The following is an 18,987-nucleotide window of genomic DNA, read 5'->3' as shown; positions in this document are numbered from 1 at the left end:
TATATATATATGTATATATATATATATATATATGTATATATATATATATATATATATATATATATATATATACATATATATATATATATATATATATATACATATATATATATATATATATATATATATGGAAGTGATCAGGTGCATTTGAGGCTTCCCGTGCAGTTGTGCGGGTGGATGCACGTTAAACATTAATCTGACGCACTTAAAGTACATAACATATGCACACTAACAAAACACCTTCAGAACACAACCTCACGCATGTTAAGCACAAGCCTCACACATGTTAAGTACAAGTCTCACGCATGTTAAGCACAAGCCTCACACATGTTAAGCACAAAAATACACACACCTTAAGTTTTAAAAACAACTCACATTAAGCACACAGTCACGCACATTAAGTACCAAACTCACGCACCTTAAACACACGACTCACGCACATTAAGCACGAAACTCACGCACATTAAGCATAAAACTCATGCACTTTAAAGTTTCAACAACAACTCAGTAAACACTCACGCACATTAACCACAAAACTCACGCACATTACGCACAAGACTCACGCACATTAAGTACAAAACTCACGCACATTAAACACTACACACTCACGCACATTAAGCACAAATCTCACGAACATTAAGCACAAGACTCATGCACATTAAGTACAAAACTCGCGCACATTAATCACCCGCACAACCGTACCGCACGGGAAACACTTAAATGCACCTGAACCTCTATATATATATATATATATATATAACTTGAATCAAAACAAGTTATATAAGATAAGTTGGGGATACATGCGGTTCAACCCCTAACCGAGTTAGTTGGATAATTGGTTTAGTAAGTGCAAGCTTTCAAGTTTGACTTCTAATGAGAGTTGTCTATCAACCTTCATGATTTAAACAGGTTTAGTATTATATTACTTCCAATTAGACACTATTCAAATTGGGCATTTGGTCTAGTGGTATGATTCTTGCTTAGGGTGTGAGAGGTCTCAAGTTCAATTATTTGAAATCCCGGGTCCTAATTATGAATTAGGCCAAGTTCAAGTGATTTGAACAAGTTTTAAGTTCAAGTGATTTGAACAAGTTTAATCGTCAAAATACAATAGTTATGCTGTGGAACCTGTTCTTGGGCAATTTAAGGGTCGATCGGTTCCATTCGTTAGGGCAGACTTGTGACAAGGATCATTTTGTTGCTTGCTTGACTTTGAGTGTTTTGACTAACTTCATCTCTTTGGTATTTTCTTGTGTTTAATTATTTAAATGGGCTTGCCCACTCGCACCTTACTATGAATACAAGGTAAGGGGAGGCACAATGAAGAATGGCTTTGTAGTGCCGGGTAGCAATGTTGGGGGAGTTAATAAAAGCTTGTAGATGTAGTAAGGGTCTTTGTACCTTAGCTTTTTGGCATTAAGACCACTTTTGGAGTTTTGGTCTCTTGTACTTAAGGGTTTTGATTAATGCAAAGTTTACTTATTTATTTTTGAAAAAAATAAAAAGATTAACTAACTCAAATTTTTGTAGGATCTCATCTGTATTTAAGGTTTTGTTCTATCCATTTGTATGAATTTATTACTAAGTAGTATTGACTTATACCACCTTCTTAAAATCTATTTTAATTTCCACCAATTTGTTATAGTTATAATTTTCTGCTAGTATTTTATTCGCATAGTGGGAGTTATGTTATTTTCAGTGGGTCAAGTGACACCTTAAATATTTTGTGTCTTATTACCTAAGCGTATATATTTTCTTAATAATTTAAAATTGACCCATCAAAATATAAATCAGACTTGCTGTTTTACATAATGTTTTTCTCTATTCTGTAAAATTTAATGGCAATTTACATAATATTTTTTCTATTCTTACAAATTTCAATGGTCACTAATTATTGTAGCAAAAATGATTGATAGTGAGTGTACGTGTGTGAAATGTCGTCCTTGGGCGATTAGGGGATATGACACGCAATATGCAATCACAAGAAACTAGGCACTAGCATAAGGAAACTAACAAGAAACTAAGCAAATCATAACACGAACACATATTAACAAGAGATAAACACGAAATAAAGAAATAGGACTCAAGCTAGGGAGCATTATCATCTAGATACTTCAACAACCTATGCGATTACGGAGAACAAATAACCAAGGAATCAAGTGGAAATGCACGTAGATATCCTAGTCTAGCTACGAACCACGTCACTCTCGTGATTAATAAAGCACAAGGGGGGAAAGGGTGGCACAATAAGCACAAGGAGTACAATCTTTACTATCTACACCATGTAAAACACTATACACAATTTAAAGAAAGTAGAGAAGATTGATGAGACTGCTCCCCTAATGAATCCTAATTTCTCAGTCGATCAGCCCCAACAACCCATTTAAACATTTTGATTAGCTAGCTTCCTCTTTTCTTTTCACCTCCAGAATTTCCCCAAACACAAAGTTGATAGTTATTATAAATTTGCTTAGGGGCCAATTTGACCATTCTTTCCTAGATTAAATAGCTAAACCTTAAATACTTATGAATTTCATTGTCTTACTTTCTAAAATTTGTTAATGTTGAAACTCATGATCGAAGCAGAAGTGATAGGAGGAGATCAGAACTTCATTGATTATTGGTGGAAGAAAATCAGTTGAATATACAGCAAGAAAGGCTTATATACAGAGGATAAAAGCGGGAAGGGATAGTTCTACGGTTATAACCGTCTAGGGGAGGAAGATAGACCAAAACACCATTAACTACCCTTAGCTGATGGCTGCAATGTTGACTGGCTACAATGTTGACTGTCCAGACTTGGATTGTTATTCTTCAACACCCCCCCGTAAGCTGGAGCATGCAAGTCTTGTGTGCCCAGCTTAGAGGTGAATAGCTGGTATTGAGCAGTGGGTAAAGGCTTGGTGAATCCATCTGCAACCTGCCCTGAGGATGGAACGTATAGCAACTTAACTAGGCCTTGTGTTACTCTTTCACGGACAACGTGACAATCGATTTCTATGTGTTTCGTTCTCTCGTGAAACACATGATTTTCGGAGATGGCAATGGCTGCTTTGTTGTCACAAAAGAGTGCTGCTGGTTTGTCTATTTCAACTTGGAGATCGCGCAATAAGGACTTAATCCATTGTACTTCACAAACAGTTGTAGCAAGGCCACGATACTCCGCTTCGGAAGATGATCTAGAGACCGTAGCCTGCTTCTTCGATCTCCAGGAGATGAGTGTTGATCCAAGGAACACACAAAAGCCAGTGATGGATTTTCGTGTCTCCGCACAAGTCGCCCAATCCGAGTCAGAGAAAACTGTGAGCTGCATATTCCCGTTTTTTGGGTAGTGTAATCCCTGACCTGGAGCACTTTTGAGATAGCGTAGAAGACGATGAGCAGCGGACATATGTGCCTCAGTAGGAGCATCAACAAATTGGCTTAGTTATTGAACTGTATAAGCAATGTCCGGGCGAGTTGCGGTTAGGTATAATAACCTGCCTATTAAACGTCTGTAGCTGCCAATATCACCAAGATTAGGACTATCATCATGTGTGAGATGTTGATTTTGTATCATTGGCGTGCTCACAGGCTTACTGTGAGTGAACCCTGACTCTTCAAGAATATCCAGAGCATATTTGCGCTGGCATATGTTGAGACCATTTTCTGTTAACTGTGCCTCTATTCCAAGGAAATAGCCCAAGCTGCCTAAGTCTTTAATCTTGAATACACTGTCCAGAAAAACCTTGAGCTTGTGAATTAAAGACATGTTAGCACTGGTAACAATAATGTCATCCACGTAAACTAGGAGGGCAATGAAGCTAGCATCATGTCCTCTTGTAAATAGGGATGGATCGGCCTTAGACTGCTGGAATCCCTCCTTTGTTAAGGCAGTAGTGAGCTTCGCATTCCACTGCCGGCTAGCCTGCTGGAGCCCGTAGAGAGAACGAAGAAGTTTGCATACTTGGTTTGGTTTGTCCCCTTGAAAGCCCGGAGGCAACACCATATAGACTTCTTCGTCCAAATCACCGTGCAAGAAAGCGTTATTAATGTCGAGCTGTTGGATATGCCAACTCCGGGATGCAGCCACAGCTAGAAAAGAACGAATGGTAGTCATTCTTGCTACAGGGGAGAAGGTTTCTATATAATCAACCCCCAGTTGTTGAGTGAAACCTTTTGCGACCAATCTTGCCTTGTAACGTTCTATGGATCCATCCGCTTTCAGCTTGACCTTATACACCCACTTGCAACCTATGGGCTTTTTCCCGGGAGGCAAATCTGTAAGTTCCCATGTTTGATTTTCCTGTAGAGCCTTTATCTCAGCATTCATGGCATCTTTCCAACAAGCAGATTGTATGGCCTGATTGTAGCTTTGAGGCTCTGCAGCCGAAGTAACAGCCATTGAAAAAATCTTGTGAGGTAAAGCAAGATTGTTATATGAGATAACCTTAGAGAGAAGGTGAGGAGAAGAGCCTCTGATCATGGCAGCTTGGCAATAGTAGTCTTGGAGTTTGCTTGGTGCACGTCTGATTCTGGATGACTGTCTAATTTGGAGTGTGGGAACAGCCGTGTCATCAGACCTCTGTTGTGTTAAAGTATCATCATTGTTACACTCTACATGTGGAGGGGTGGTATCCAAGCATGGAGGAAGACTATTATCCATGGGATTCTGCTGCCAAGGATGTGCATTATCCACTGGAGTCTGTTGTAAGTGAGAGCTGTTATCCATGGGATGCTGCTGCTCATTAGGACTCTTGTCCATGGGATATTGGTGACTCTTATTCATGGAATATTTTCCCTGGCCACTCTGCATGTTGTCATCTATTGGAACAAGAGGAAGGGACGGCTGGCATTGATATTGTGGCACATCAGGATGATCAATATGGTCTGCAAAAGGAAACTCACTTTCATAAAAAATAACATCACGAGATATGAAAGTCGTGCTTTCACCAATATCATACAACAAGTATCCTTTCACATCTGCCGGTATCCCAATGAATAAACACTTCCGAGCCCGTGGAGCCATCTTGTGTCTAGAATTAGATAAAGTGGCTGCATAACAGAGGCAACCGAACACCTTGAACCTGCTCATGTCCGGATTAACCCCATAAAGCCTCTGAAAGGGATTAGAACCCGCAATGATAGGGGAGGGGAGCCGGTTGATTATATATACGGCATGCGTGACGCAATGCCCCCAAAATTCAAGTGGGAGATGAGCTTGAAACCGGAGGGCTCTTGCAACATTGAGAATGTGTTGGTGTTTACGCTCAACAATAGCGTTTTGTTGTGGAGTATTGACACAAGATCTTTGGTGTATGATGCCCTTTTCTCTGAAAAAATCTGCCATCTGAAATTCTGAACCATTATCACTACGGATAGCTTTGATTAGGGACCCAAACTGCGTACAAACATAGGTGTGAAAATACTTTATAAACTGTTTAGCTTCAGATTTATTTCTCATCAGACGCAGCCAAGTAAAACGGGAATAGTCATCAACTAAAGTGAGAAAATAACGTTCCCCTTTTTGGGAACAAACGGGAAAGGGGCCCCATATATCTATGTGCAGAAGCTCAAAGCAAGTAGTTGAAGCAGTAGTACTTATAGGAAATGAAGCACGTTTCTGTTTTGCTAGGTGACATACATCACATGCCACACTTTTATTACTATAGACATGAACATTGTTTAGGAGGTGGAATTTATTGATTGGGAAATGCCCTAATCTTTGGTGCCAAACCTCACTACTAGTACATTGTAAAGCAAAATTTTTGACAGGCAAACTGGGCGGCTACATCAACATGTATAATCCCATTTCCTGTCTAGCTATACCAGCCACTGTTCCATGAATCCCCTGAATAACACATTCATCAGACATGAAGATTAGTTTGTATGGAGTATCCTGAAGAAGCTTGCTCACTGATATGATATTGAACTGAAAGGTGGGAATATGCAAGGCCCCTTTTAGCCACAAATCATCATTAAGCTTGACATCTCCTATGTTTTCAACAGGGATGCATTTTCCGGTTGGTAAGCTCACTTCTGTTCTGACAGCAACTCGATGACTAACAAGATGATCCAGGGAACAAACAATATGATTGGTAGCTCCTGAATCAAGAATCCAACAAGAAGAATTTATCAAGATAGAGTTAATATGAGGCATGGATTGCTTGCCTTCATCTGCTGACTGCACTTCACTGAATTTGGGGATTAATGATACTGCTGCTGTGGTGTTGGGACTAGAAGATTGTCCAACCTGCGTTTGGAGAAGGGAAATAATCCTTTGTAACTGCTCAGAATCTATAGCCATATTCCCTGTATTGTTAGTCGCAGCAACAGCAAATTGTTGTTGTTTTCCCTTGGATTTGAAGCCCGACACCCATCCCGGAGGGTAGCCGTGCTTCTTGTAGCACCTATCAACGGTGTGCCCAGTCATCCCACAAAATGTGCACTTAGCACTCTTATTTCCCCCGTTACCTCGTCTGTTAAAATTGGAATTGGAATTGTTCACAGCAGCAGCTATGGTATTTTCAGACACAGAGCCTTGACTATTCTGAACAGCATTAACCTGATTGATTTCCAGACTGTCTAGATTCAAACTTGCTAGATTAATTTGCCTTTCAAGCTTTTCGGCCATTACAAATACTTTATAAACCTCTGGTAGAGGATCAAGAACAAGGATATTTGATTTTAGACTATTGAAGTCTTCATTTAGACCTTGAAGGAAACGGATGACCTGATCCACATCCCGTTCATTTCTGATTTCATCAACTAAGTCACAAGCACAAGCACATCTAGGTATGCATTTACAGACAGGTAATGGCCTCAAGGTATTCAGTTCCTCCCACAATATGCGACATCTAGTGTAGTAGTCATTAACGGAGAGGTTACCTTGTTTCAATCCGTAGATTTCGTTTTGAACGCTGGATATTCGCTGGGCATCTCGCTGTGAGAATCTCCGTTTCAGATCGTTCCAGACCTCCATAGCTTTGTCTAAATGCATAACACTTTGCGCAATTGACGGATGTACCGACTTGAAAATCCACGAGCATATCATCAGATTGCATCGACGCCATGCCGGAAACAATCGATGGTCTCTCTCTGGTGCTAAGGCGCTTCCATCTACGAAGCACCACTTGTTTTTCACCTCTAATGCGATGCGCATAGAGATACTCCACGAACCATAATTGGAGCTTCCTGTTAGGGGGGGGGGGGGGGGGGCTAACGAGAATCGCGGACGGATGATCGGAAGAGCTGAACGTCAGAGGATTCTCCGACTCCTCCAGGTTGAGGCTTCTCGGCGCTTGAGATGACAGATTCCTCTGCGGATTCTGTGAACGCGTCGTTGGTGAAGCTCGGACGGGAGACTGAGTCGTAGGGGACGCGGTATGCATCGTCTGAACTGTTTCTCCGGCAGCGGAGACCGCGGCGGCATAAGAGCGGCGCTCTGATACCATGTTGAAACTCATGATCGAAGCAGAAGTGATAGGAGGAGATCAGAACTTCATTGATTATTGGTGGAAGAAAATCAGTTGAATATACAGCAAGAAAGGCTTATATACAGAGGATAAAAGCGGGAAGGGATAGTTCTACGGTTATAACCGTCTAGGGGAGGAAGATAGACCAAAACACCCTTAACTACCCTTAGCTGATGGCTGCAATGTTGACTGGCTGCAATGTTTACTGTCCAGACTTGGATTGTTATTCTTCAACAGTTAATCAATTAAATATCTATGAATTTTAATTTAATAATTTATCCATCAGTTTTTTCCAAAATAAATTTACTTTTCTTATATTGATAAGTAATCACATTACTTTTATTTTATTTCAACTCATTTTTTGATGTGACAATAATGTTATATTATATTACCAAAGTTGTCATATATATAACTTGAATCAAAACAAGTTATATAAGATAAGTTGGGGATATACCAAAGTTTAAGACTTCTGCTCTCTCTCTCTCTCTCTCTCTCTCTCTCTATATATATATATATATATATATATATATATATATATATATATATATATATAATTTTTTTTTATAGAAGTCTCTATTACTCCCCTCACTTAGACCTTTACTCTTCCAGGATCAATAGGCTGACCTTGTTTTCTTGACATGTATGTAGATCAATAGTATTACTTATAATTGCTATTGACATTATCCAATATTTTATTCACATTCTAAATTTCGCGGGCTATTAGGATAGAAAGCCCTTGAAAGAGAGTGTCAAAATCATGTTACTATTATTAGTCATATATATTTGGAATAAGGGTCAAATAGGCCACCGAATCGTACACGATAATACAATTAGGTCATTGAATTCAAAAAAACTACAATTAAGTCCCTAAACTGTTATAATATTATTATTATTATTATATTAAACCAAGTAAGATGAGTTAGTTGGTTAAAAATAATGGGAGTAATTATAGGTGCAGAACATGGCCATGATGTTAGCTTTACATGGAGCATTAATTCCTTAATTTTAGCATTTGAGTTATCTTATCTAGTATAAATAGTCTTTGTATTCAAGCTTTTATTATCAATCAAGTTATCTATTCCTCTCTCTCTCTCTCTCTCTCTCCTCAATATATATAAATAATATATATATACATATTATATTTATTATATATTATAGATATATTATATTTAATATATATTATATTAAATATATTATATTTAATATATTTAACATTTGGTATCAGAGCCAGTCAACCTTTCAACCCCGAGATATTTTCCGTAGTGAAATATGGCTGCAAATTTCAATATTGTATGGACGGGTCCCAAATTGGACGGGAAACTCGATTACAATTATTGGCAAATTATGATGTCTACACATTTGCAAGCTCAAAATCTTTAGAGCTTTATTGATCCCGGTCTACCCGAAGGAGCTGATGCAGCCGCTATACGGCGAGATAAATTGGCCTTGGGTCAGATTCACCAAGGTGTTCATTATTCCATTTTTGGGCAATTAGCTTGTGCTCAAACAGCAAAACAAGCTTGGGACATCTTAAAGGTGTCACACAAAGGATTCGATCGGGCACAGAAGTCTAAGTTGCAGTCGTTGAGAAGGTTGTACAATAATTGTGAGATGACCTCTACAGAAACAGTAGATATGTATTTCACTCGTCTTATTGATATGGTGAATAAGATGAGGTTATACGGAGATACAATTGAAGATGGTGCAGTGGTTGAAAAAGTTCTTCGAACTATGCCGATGAAGTATGACCATGTGGTGGCTTCAATAACAGAGTCACACAAAACCGAGCTCTTATCAATTGCAGAGCTGAAAGGTATGGTAGAAAGTCATATTGACAGGATTGCGTCAAAATCGGAACCACTAGCAGAAGAAGCTTTGAAGAGTCAAGTCACCCTTAATGTGACTGGCACTAATCAAAGAGGTGGAAGATCTGGTAGAGGTCGTGGAAGAGGAAGAGGAGGTTCTAGTGGAAGAGGTCGTGGTAACTTCAACCAAGGAGGAGGACGTGGTAACTCCAACCAAGGAAGAGGTGGAGGTAATACCAAACAAGGTAAATTTCCATTTCATTGCTACAATTGTGGCAAGTATGGGCACAAGATTGCGGATTGTTGGTATAATGAGGACAACAACCGTGGAAATCAAGCAAACATTGCTGAAAATACTGCTGAAAAGTCTTGTGAGAGTTCTGAAACTTTACTTTTAGCCAGCGATAGTTTTTCTGCAGATAAGAACATATGGTTCTTGGATACTGGGTGTAGTAACCATATGTGTGGGAAGAAAGAATTGTTTTCTGAACTGGATGAATCAGTCCAGTCTGAAGTGACATTTGGCAATAAGTCAAAGGTGCCAATTTTGGGAAAAGGTAAAATCTCTATTCAGTTGAAGGATGGTACTCACAATTTTATATCCGATGTGTTCTATGTTCCTGAACTACACCAAAATTTGTTGAGTATGGGTCAGTTGTCAGAAGAAGGATATAAGATAGATATTGCTCAGGGGTGTTGTACCATTGAAGATGCTAAAGGAGTTTTGATTGCAAAGGTAAATATGTCCCAAAATCGACTATTTCCTTTGAAAATTAAGCATACTCTCCTTGATTGCTTTAATTCTGAAGTTTGTGATGATAATTGGTTATGGCATATGCGATTTGGGCATTTCCATTTCTCTTGATTAAACTATCTTGCGAAAAAGGAACTTGTTTCTGATTTACCCGTTGTGAATGTCCCTGATCGTATCTGTGAGATTTGTGTGATTCGGAAGAAGCATAGAGATCCCTTTCCCGTGGGCAAGTCAAGGAGAGCTACAAAACAGTTGGAGATTATTCACTCAGACCTATGTTTGTTGGAGGTTCCCTCACATGGAGGTTGTAAGTACTTTATTACTTTCATTGATGATTTCAGTAGAAAAACATGGGTTTACTTTCTGAAGCAAAAGTCTGAAGCATGTGATGTTTTCAAACAATTTAAGGCTTTTGTTGAAAAGCAGAGTGGTTATGAAATTAAAATCTTGAGAACTGATAGAGGTACATAATATATTGCCTGTGATGATTTTCTGAAGAAGAAGGGTATTCAACATCAGATGACAGCTAGATACACTCCACAACAAAATGGAGTGGCTGAGAGGAAGAATAGGTCTATCATGGATATGGTAAGGTGCATGTTGAAATCCAAGGATCTTCCTAAACCTTTTTGGGCAAAGCTGTTGCTTGTGCTGTCTATGTGTTGAATAGGTGTCCAACTAAGAGTGTCCGGGATAAGACACCCGAAGAAGCTTGGAGTGGGAGAAAACCCTCTATCAAATATCTCAAGGTTTTTGGATGTTTGGCAAATGCACATGTGCCAGATCCATTGAGAAAGAAGTTGGATGATAAAGGTGAGAAATGCATTTTCATTGGTTATAGTGACGCTTCAAAGGCTTATAAACTATACAATCCTGAAACTAAAAAGGTTGTTATAAGTCGTGATGTCACTTTTGATGAATATGGTGCTTGGGATTGGTTAGCTAAAGATGAAAGTTCAGTTGTTATTCCTGCTGTTGAAAATATTGTTGAAGAGCAACCGATTCCAGATAATATCCAGTCTCCTTCACAACCAGAGTCGTCAGTTCGACGATCTCAGCGCGAGCGCCACTTACCAGCTCGCTTGCAAGATTATGTTTTGGGTCATGATAATGACTTGTCGGATGAAGAGATTATTCAATTTGCTCTTTTTGCAGATTGTGATCCTTTATATTTTGAGGAGGCTGCTACAGAAACTCATTGGCTTAAGGCGATGGATGAGGAGATACGTGCCATTGAGAAGAATGGTACCTGGGAGTTAACAGATGTACCTCTTGGGAAGAAGCCAATTGGAGTAAAGTGGGTTTACAGAACGAAATACAAGTCCGTATATCCAACTTGAAGACGGAGACATTTCTTAAATTGAAGAAGGAGATATTGGGATGACCAATATATCCAACTTGGTTTAAAGGAGGCAATGTTATAATAATATTATTATTATTATATTAAACCAAGTAAGATGAGTTAGTTGGTTAAAAATAATGGGAGTAATTATAGGTGCAGTACATGGCCATGATGTTAGCTTTACATAGAGCATTAATTCCTTAATTTTAGCATTTGAGTTATCTTATCTAGTATAAATAGTCTTTGTATTCAAGCTTTTATTATCAATCAAGTTATCTATTCCTCTCTCTCTCTCTCTCTCTCTCTCCTCAATATATATAAATATAATATATATACATATTATATTTAATATATATTATAGATATATTATATTTAATATATATTATATTAAATATATTATATTTAATATATTTAACATAAACTAACACATTTCAAGCAATTTGTCTAATTTATAGGTTTTTCCCCTTTCTAACAGGTCACCTAATTTAAAATATTTTTAAAAATAATAATTTTTTTTTTAAACCAAAACAATAATTAATTTAAATAAGCTAAAATAAAAAAAAAGTTTAAAAAAAGTAAAAAGAACATAATCTCCGCAGAGACGTCTCCGGCCATGGCCATGGCTTCTTCTCTTTGTCTCTCACTCTCTGATCTCTGCTCTTTGCTCACTATCCGAAGGCGAAGGCACCAAGCGGAAGAGGGGATTGCGGAACGCCGGAACTGCCGACTGCGAACTCCGAGTCTCCGACCAGCGGCCGGCGACCTGCGCGCTGTCAGTGCGGTTTGACCTTCTCCAGTTCTCCCGGTTTCTCTGCGAAGTCGAAGCGGAAATTCGGAACTGCCGAATGCAAACTCCAAGTCTCCGAGGACAACCTGCGCGTTGCCAGCTCCGGTCTCTCTCCCTACTGGCTACTCCGGCGGAGACCGTTGCTTTTTAATTTTTAATTTTTTTATTTTATATTTATTAATTTATTTAGTTTAGTTTATTTTAATTAATTATTTTTAAAAAACTATTTTAAATTGGTGACCGGTTAAAAATGGAAAAAATCTGCAAATTGGACAAATTGCTTGAAATAGGTTAGTTTAGGGACTCAATTGTAGCTTTTTTGAGTTCGGTCACCTAATTGCATAATTGTGTGCGATTCGGTGGCCTATTTGACCCTTATTCCTATATATATTTAAACAATTGAAAAAACTATTAAAGATGAATAGGTATTGTGCGTCATCATGCTAAGCACCTTGTGCTTAGATCACACCTCTGTATCTTTCCTTGAGGAAAGGTCACAGGATAAAAAAAAAAACAAAAAAAAAAACAAAAAAAAAAAAAAGGTCATACGGTGGCCTTCTATTAAAACATAACAAAACAAAAACTTCCAAAAACAAATTTTAATATAAAATAATTATTTAAAATATAGCAAATCAGAGTGGCGCAGTAGAAGTGTGGTGGGCCCATAACCCACAGGTCCCAAGATCGAAACTTGGCTTTGATATTTAGATTTTAAATGTCTCGTAAGACACCAAAATGTTACCTTACCTACAAAATAGTACACTAAATAAGTAAAACATATATTTAGTTTCTTTTAAAGTTTCCCCATGAGGTTTAAATTTATTTTGAGATACCAAAATATTACATTACCTATAGTGAGTAATAATTGCTGAATTACAAAATAGTACACTGCATAGAATATGTATGTTAGCTTTTTTTTAAAGTTTTCCCACGAGGCTAAACACTTACAAGCAATTATTGTTAAATGAGTGGAGTATGTGATTTTCATACATACCGAAACTGTTATAAGTTTGGTTATTGTTAATACCATTTTGGTTGAACCTCTCACACACGGTTTTATATGTGCAATTAAGTTAGCCCAGTGCACACCCATGGTCTGCGTTTGTATCACACCCTCGGTCACGCGATATAACGACCTGTCGCAAATTATGATGTGCAACCGAATGCACCATGCGCATGGTGCATACGATGCAAAACGACGTCGTTTTGGTTAAAAAAACGCGCGTCCCACTTAAAAAAGAAATCAAGTTCGATTCCCGGCAATAGCATTTTTATATATCCATAAATTCATAACTATATATCCATAAATTCATAACTATATATCCACAAATTCATAACTATATATCCACAATGAATGAATGAAGTAAAAATCCACAATGAATGAACTAAATATCCACAATGATTGAACTAAATATCCACAATGAATGAACTAAATATCCATAAATTCATAATTATATATCCAGAAATTCATAACTATATATCCAGAAATTCATAACTATATATCCATAAATTTATAACTATATATCCAGAGTGAATGAATGAAGTAAATATCTACAATGAATGAACTAAATATCCATAAATTCATAACTATATATCCAGAAATTCATAACTATATATCCACAATAATGCGCGCTATTGCCGACAATCGAACCTGAATTTTTTTTTTAAGTGAGACGCACGTTTTTAGTCAAAACGACGTCGTTTTGCATCGTATGCACCATGCGCATGGTGCATTCGGTTGCACAGCATAACTATTGACGACCTGTGTGATGGTCCATTTATAATTTAACTAGTAATTCACCCGCGCGATGCACGGGAAAAAATTATTTTATTATAAATATAAATAAAAAATAGAAAAACTAAAATATTTTAAATTATTTAATATAATAATATTTTTGAGCTTCCATTGGTCAAGTATTTATTATTTTTATAGAATACAAAATTACAATTAAAATTAAAATTAAAATTATAATTTTGTATGGTTAATATAATCTCTAATTATGTGCATATTCAAATAAACTTATAGAGAGAATTTACATAATTACATTGATTTATTCTTAATCGTATTTCATCTATATTATAATTTTCACAATACGAATAATAACTAAGATAATTACATTTGGAAAATAAATTTCAAATTTTATATGTATAAATTTAAACTCTAATTGAATACATTTTTTATATGATTATATAATATATAGCTATTTTATTTTTCAAAAGTATATTTTTTATATGATTATATAATATATAGCTATTTTATTTTTTAAATGTTGTGCTTTTTTTTTTTTAATATAATAAAGGATGTTGTGGCATTAATTGTAACATTAATTATTTCCCAAACCATATAGCTTTATTATATAAAGGATAAAGGATTTTGTTGCAAAATCTAGGTTTCTAGTTTTATTCACTCAAATTAACTACCTTGTTGGACAATATTCATTTCTTATATTTATTTACAAATATAACTTATAGGTGATTAGATCGAATCCGGGATTGTTTATCGACGTGGACAAATTTATCTTGAGTAAGTTCTTTTTCTAGTTTTTTCCTACGAACTTTCGGCTTTCCCTTGTGCATTCGGTGATTGGCCACACAGTGGTCTATGTTTTCTTCTGGAATCGACTTTTCCTTGTGCATCCGGTGATTAGCCACATTGTGGTCTATGTTTAAATTAGTTTTGTTCATTGTATTAATATTATTTTAGAAACTTGTTGAATTATTGTTAACAAAATTTTAATTAGGTTAATATTATTTTAGATTGCCTTGTGATAGGATAAAAGTTGGATGAATGCTTTTTGAATTATTAAGGAATATGGAGACGGAGTTAGACAATTTTTGGACTTTGCAAAGCGTAATCTTCCGAATAATAATGAGAGGATCTTTTGTCCTCGTACAATTCGTTACCCTTATATTTTTAGAAGGGTAGCGGATGCTCAAATTTCCGCTACCCTTGTAAAAGGGTAGCGGAAAGCTCAGGGCTTTCCACGTCTCTCACATCCGCTACTCTTGTACAAGGGTAGCAGATGTGTATATCTGTACTAGTGTCTGACTATAGCTAGCCAAGGGTCGTCTAATGAGTCGCGTTGCTAGAAAGCCTAAAATGATCACAAAACCCCTTCCGGTGAAAGATGGTTATAAGTTATTGAGTGCAGGACTTTTGAAAGCACTCATTTATTTTAGCTTAAAAGTCTAGATTCAACATTAAACTTTGAACACTTGACCACACAAGAGCCTTTAGCAAAAATTTCAGTGCTAGCATCTTTCTTCTAAGCTTGGGTCCACCTTTTATAGACATGTAGAGATGAGCACGAACTTGAAATTTGAACTTTTAGTTGTCACTCAACAAATGATAGCCGTCCAAAAGCTGCCACAATCTCCTAAGGTAACGACTATTTCCCAATTAGGCTTATAAGCACTCTAAAGTGAAAAAGAGTTGCTTCTCCTTATCACCAATTTGTCTATTCTATCGATTTCTAGGTGTCAGACAAACTATCCAATGGTTCTTTTGTTATTTTTGAATGAATTTCTACCAAGAATGATTGTCCTTAAATGTCCTTCAATGGATCTCCTACATGCTTGGAATACACTAGACAATATTCTTTTGTCATCCATTAAGCCGTAACTTGAATGTCATTCCTTCCGTTCCCATTATTTCCTTCCGATATAACTCTTTTCGTAAGTCTTCTTCCAAACCCTTTTCTTCCGGTTGCTTCTTTCCGAACTCATTCCTTTTGGATTCTTTCTTCCGAACTCTTTCATTCTGAATTCTTTCTTCCATAACTACTTCATTCTGATTAGTTTGACTACGAAACTTATCTAATTAAATTCACAATAAAGAATGAGGGGTCTAAAAAGTGCTTAACATCATCAAAATCTATTACAAAATTTTCAAACAATTCCTCCCCTTTTTGACAATCTCAAAACGTAACTCACAAAGAGATTGAATGAATAAAGAGGTTTTATTGATTTCAACCTAACACCAAATAAAAGAATATTTTATTTATAACATATTTGTGTACATGAGAGTTCTGAACATACAAATTAAATACTTAATACAAAATCAATATTCAAAAAATCTTCAATCTGCTTCCCGTCTCTCTTATAACTTCTTATGGAAACTTCTAAACAGCAATCACTGAAGTGTTTACCCAACAAACTAGTGTGCTATCTTCATAAGTCATTTTTCTAAGCTTCTAATATTCACTATTGGAAATTATGGAATTTCCGACTACCTGAAAGTGATCTTAAATCAAGTTGAAAGCCTTGTTCCGACCACTTTTGGTATCCGGAAAAACCTTTGTTGTTATTTCCGATCACTTTTTGGACTTTTTGGTATCAACTTAATTTAAGATCATTTTTAGGTGGTCGAAAATTCCATAATTTCCAGTAGTGATTGTTCCTGATGCCCACTTCTTCCCTCCTAAGTGTTAACATCTTCCTTTATTATTGTTGACTTTAGAACATTTTGTCAAATTCTAGTCAAAAAGGGAATACTAAGACAATCAAGGATTAGGATATATATTCCTAATCTAAATAGGAATAGTAATCCTATTCCTATCCAGCCTGCAAACTCTTGGCTACAAAAGGAACTGCTCCACAATTCTCTTGCTCACGCTTTCAGCACCTAATTGTGAGCACGAGAGTAATTGAGAGAGATACCCAAATCCCCTTGAAAAGTAGTACAAGTGTTTAGGTCTCAATAGCTTGATAGGAAATCATATTGTGTAATCCCCGTTCCCTAAAGAAAGTGTACTTTAATATTGAGCTTTTAGTGGATTTAGGCAAATTCTCAATTTGAGAAGTGCCTCGCAGATTAGGGCTGCTTGCCCGAAACTGCGTTATAAATATTTGTGTCACAACGTCTGTTTCAACGTTACCGAATTCAAACGTCTATATTGATTTCAATTGGTATCAGAGCGGGTCTGCTCAAGTTACCAGCAGGATCCAAATGGAGTTCCCAAGAGAAGGTCTTTCAAACAATAGACCCCCGGCTCTACTTGGTACAAACTTCTCATACTGGAAAGCTCGAATGCAGATATACATTCTAGCACAAGGAGAAGGCGTCTGGAATGCAATAGAAAACGAATGGAGAACTCCGGTTGATGATAAAGGGAATGCTAAACCTAGAACTGATTGGAGCGAAGAAGAGAAAACTGAATATGACTTCAACTGAAAGGCTATGAATGCAATATATGGAGCAGTGAGCGAAGACACTTTTAAACTAATTGCATCAACACGCATAGCCAAAATTGCGTGGAGTATATTGTGCGATCATCATGAGGGAAACACAACTGTAAGACAATCTAAGCTTCAGATGATACAAACCGAATTTGAAAACCTGAAAATGGGAGAGGAAGAAAGCATCACCCAATTCAGTGTCAGAGTCTTAAGTATATCCGGAGATGCATTCAACCTAGGCGAACCTATACCCGAACATAGGATCGTCAAGAAGGTTCTACGCTCACTACCTGGAAGATTCCAAATGAAAGTCACCGCTATTCAAGAGCATAAAGATCTGAATACATACAGACTAAGTGACCTAATAGGAAATCTTCAAACATATGAACTGGAGATGCTACAAGGTTAGAAAAACAATGGTAAAGGAATAGCATTGCAGTCCAGACAAGAAGAGAACTCAGAAACTGATTCAGAAACCATGGAACAGTCAATTGCACTACTAACGAAGAATTTTAACCGAGTTCTCAAGAAGTTTAACAAGTCCAGGAATAAAAATTTCTCAAACAACCAAGTAAATTCTACAAATCAGAAACCATCCAATCCAAAGAAAAGAGATAATGCTATTACTGAAGGAATACAATGCTATGACTGCAAAGGCTTTGGACACATTCAATCAGAATGTGCTACATACTTGAAAAGGAAAAATAAAACATATATAACAACTCTGAGCGATGACACAGATAGTGAAGAAGATGATAACAACACAAACTTCGTAGCATTCACTGCTAGTCATGAAGACAACAATAGTGATGACATGCAAGAGTTACTACAGGCATACACTCAACTAAATGCCAAATGGGAGCAAATCATCAAGAAAAATTTGGAACTCATGGAAGATAATCACTATTTAAAGAATGAAAAAGAGCGAATAAAGAAACAATACAAAGAAGCCCAGAACGAACTACTAGAACTCAAGAACAGAGAAACAAAACTGCTACAAGAAATTAAGGAGCTTACCGAAAGACCCGGGACTCCAAGCACGAACACCAGTGAGAATAACCAACCTGAAATACAGGAAGTGTCGGAACAGCACTTCCGACATCGAAGAAGAATAAGGTGCTACTATTGTCACAAACTAGGACACATCAAAGCACATTGCTACAAAAGAAAAAACGACTATTACTACAGACAAAACAACAGGGTATGGCCACCACACAACAGAAATAACAGCAAGAAAATCTGGGTAAGAAAAGACCAAAATGTTGCATACACTTCCAAAACAAACAAGGAGCAAGATATATGGTATTTTGACAGTGGATGTTCCAGGCATATGACTGGAAATCCAGAAAATTTAGAGGACATACTCTATAAAGATGAAGGATATGTTACCTTTGGAGATGGAGGAAAAGGAAAAATTGTTGCAAATGGAATCCTGAATGTACATGGACTGCCAAAACTGTCAAAAGTCTTCCTAGTACAAGGGTTAAAAGCAAACCTGATTAGTATAAGTCAACTATGTGAAGATGAACTTAAAGTGGAGTTCACAAAAGATAGTTGCAATGTTCTCAATCATAATCATGAATGTGTTATGATCGGAAGAAAATCCACAAATAAATGCTACACATGGGACGGTGATCTATCTTGCCTACAGACAACCGTCAATCAAA

The 18,987-nt window shown here is 36.9% G+C and overlaps 1 protein-coding gene across 1 annotated transcript; it reads right to left on the bottom strand.

The window, feature by feature from the left end:
* Positions 1 to 5,767: 5,767 nt before the first annotated feature.
* Positions 5,768 to 6,961, bottom strand: LOC109166008. The gene has a single exon (XM_019314892.1). It carries the CDS (start codon positions 6,959 to 6,961, stop codon positions 5,768 to 5,770), a length of 1,194 nt encoding a protein of 397 aa, XP_019170437.1.
* Between the last annotated feature and the right edge of the window lie 12,026 nt (positions 6,962 to 18,987).

The sequence above is a fragment of the Ipomoea nil genome, unplaced genomic scaffold (assembly GCF_001879475.1).
Source record: "Ipomoea nil cultivar Tokyo-kokei standard unplaced genomic scaffold, Asagao_1.1 scaffold3084, whole genome shotgun sequence".
Taxonomy (NCBI): Eukaryota; Viridiplantae; Streptophyta; class Magnoliopsida; order Solanales; family Convolvulaceae; genus Ipomoea; species Ipomoea nil.
This window is presented reverse-complemented; position numbering and strand designations above follow the sequence as displayed.

Excerpts from the sequence above, each read along its gene's own strand:
- LOC109166008 (XM_019314892.1), bottom strand. The coding sequence starts at position 6,961 with ATGGAGGTCTGGAACGATCTGAAACGGAGATTCTCACAGCGAGATGCC.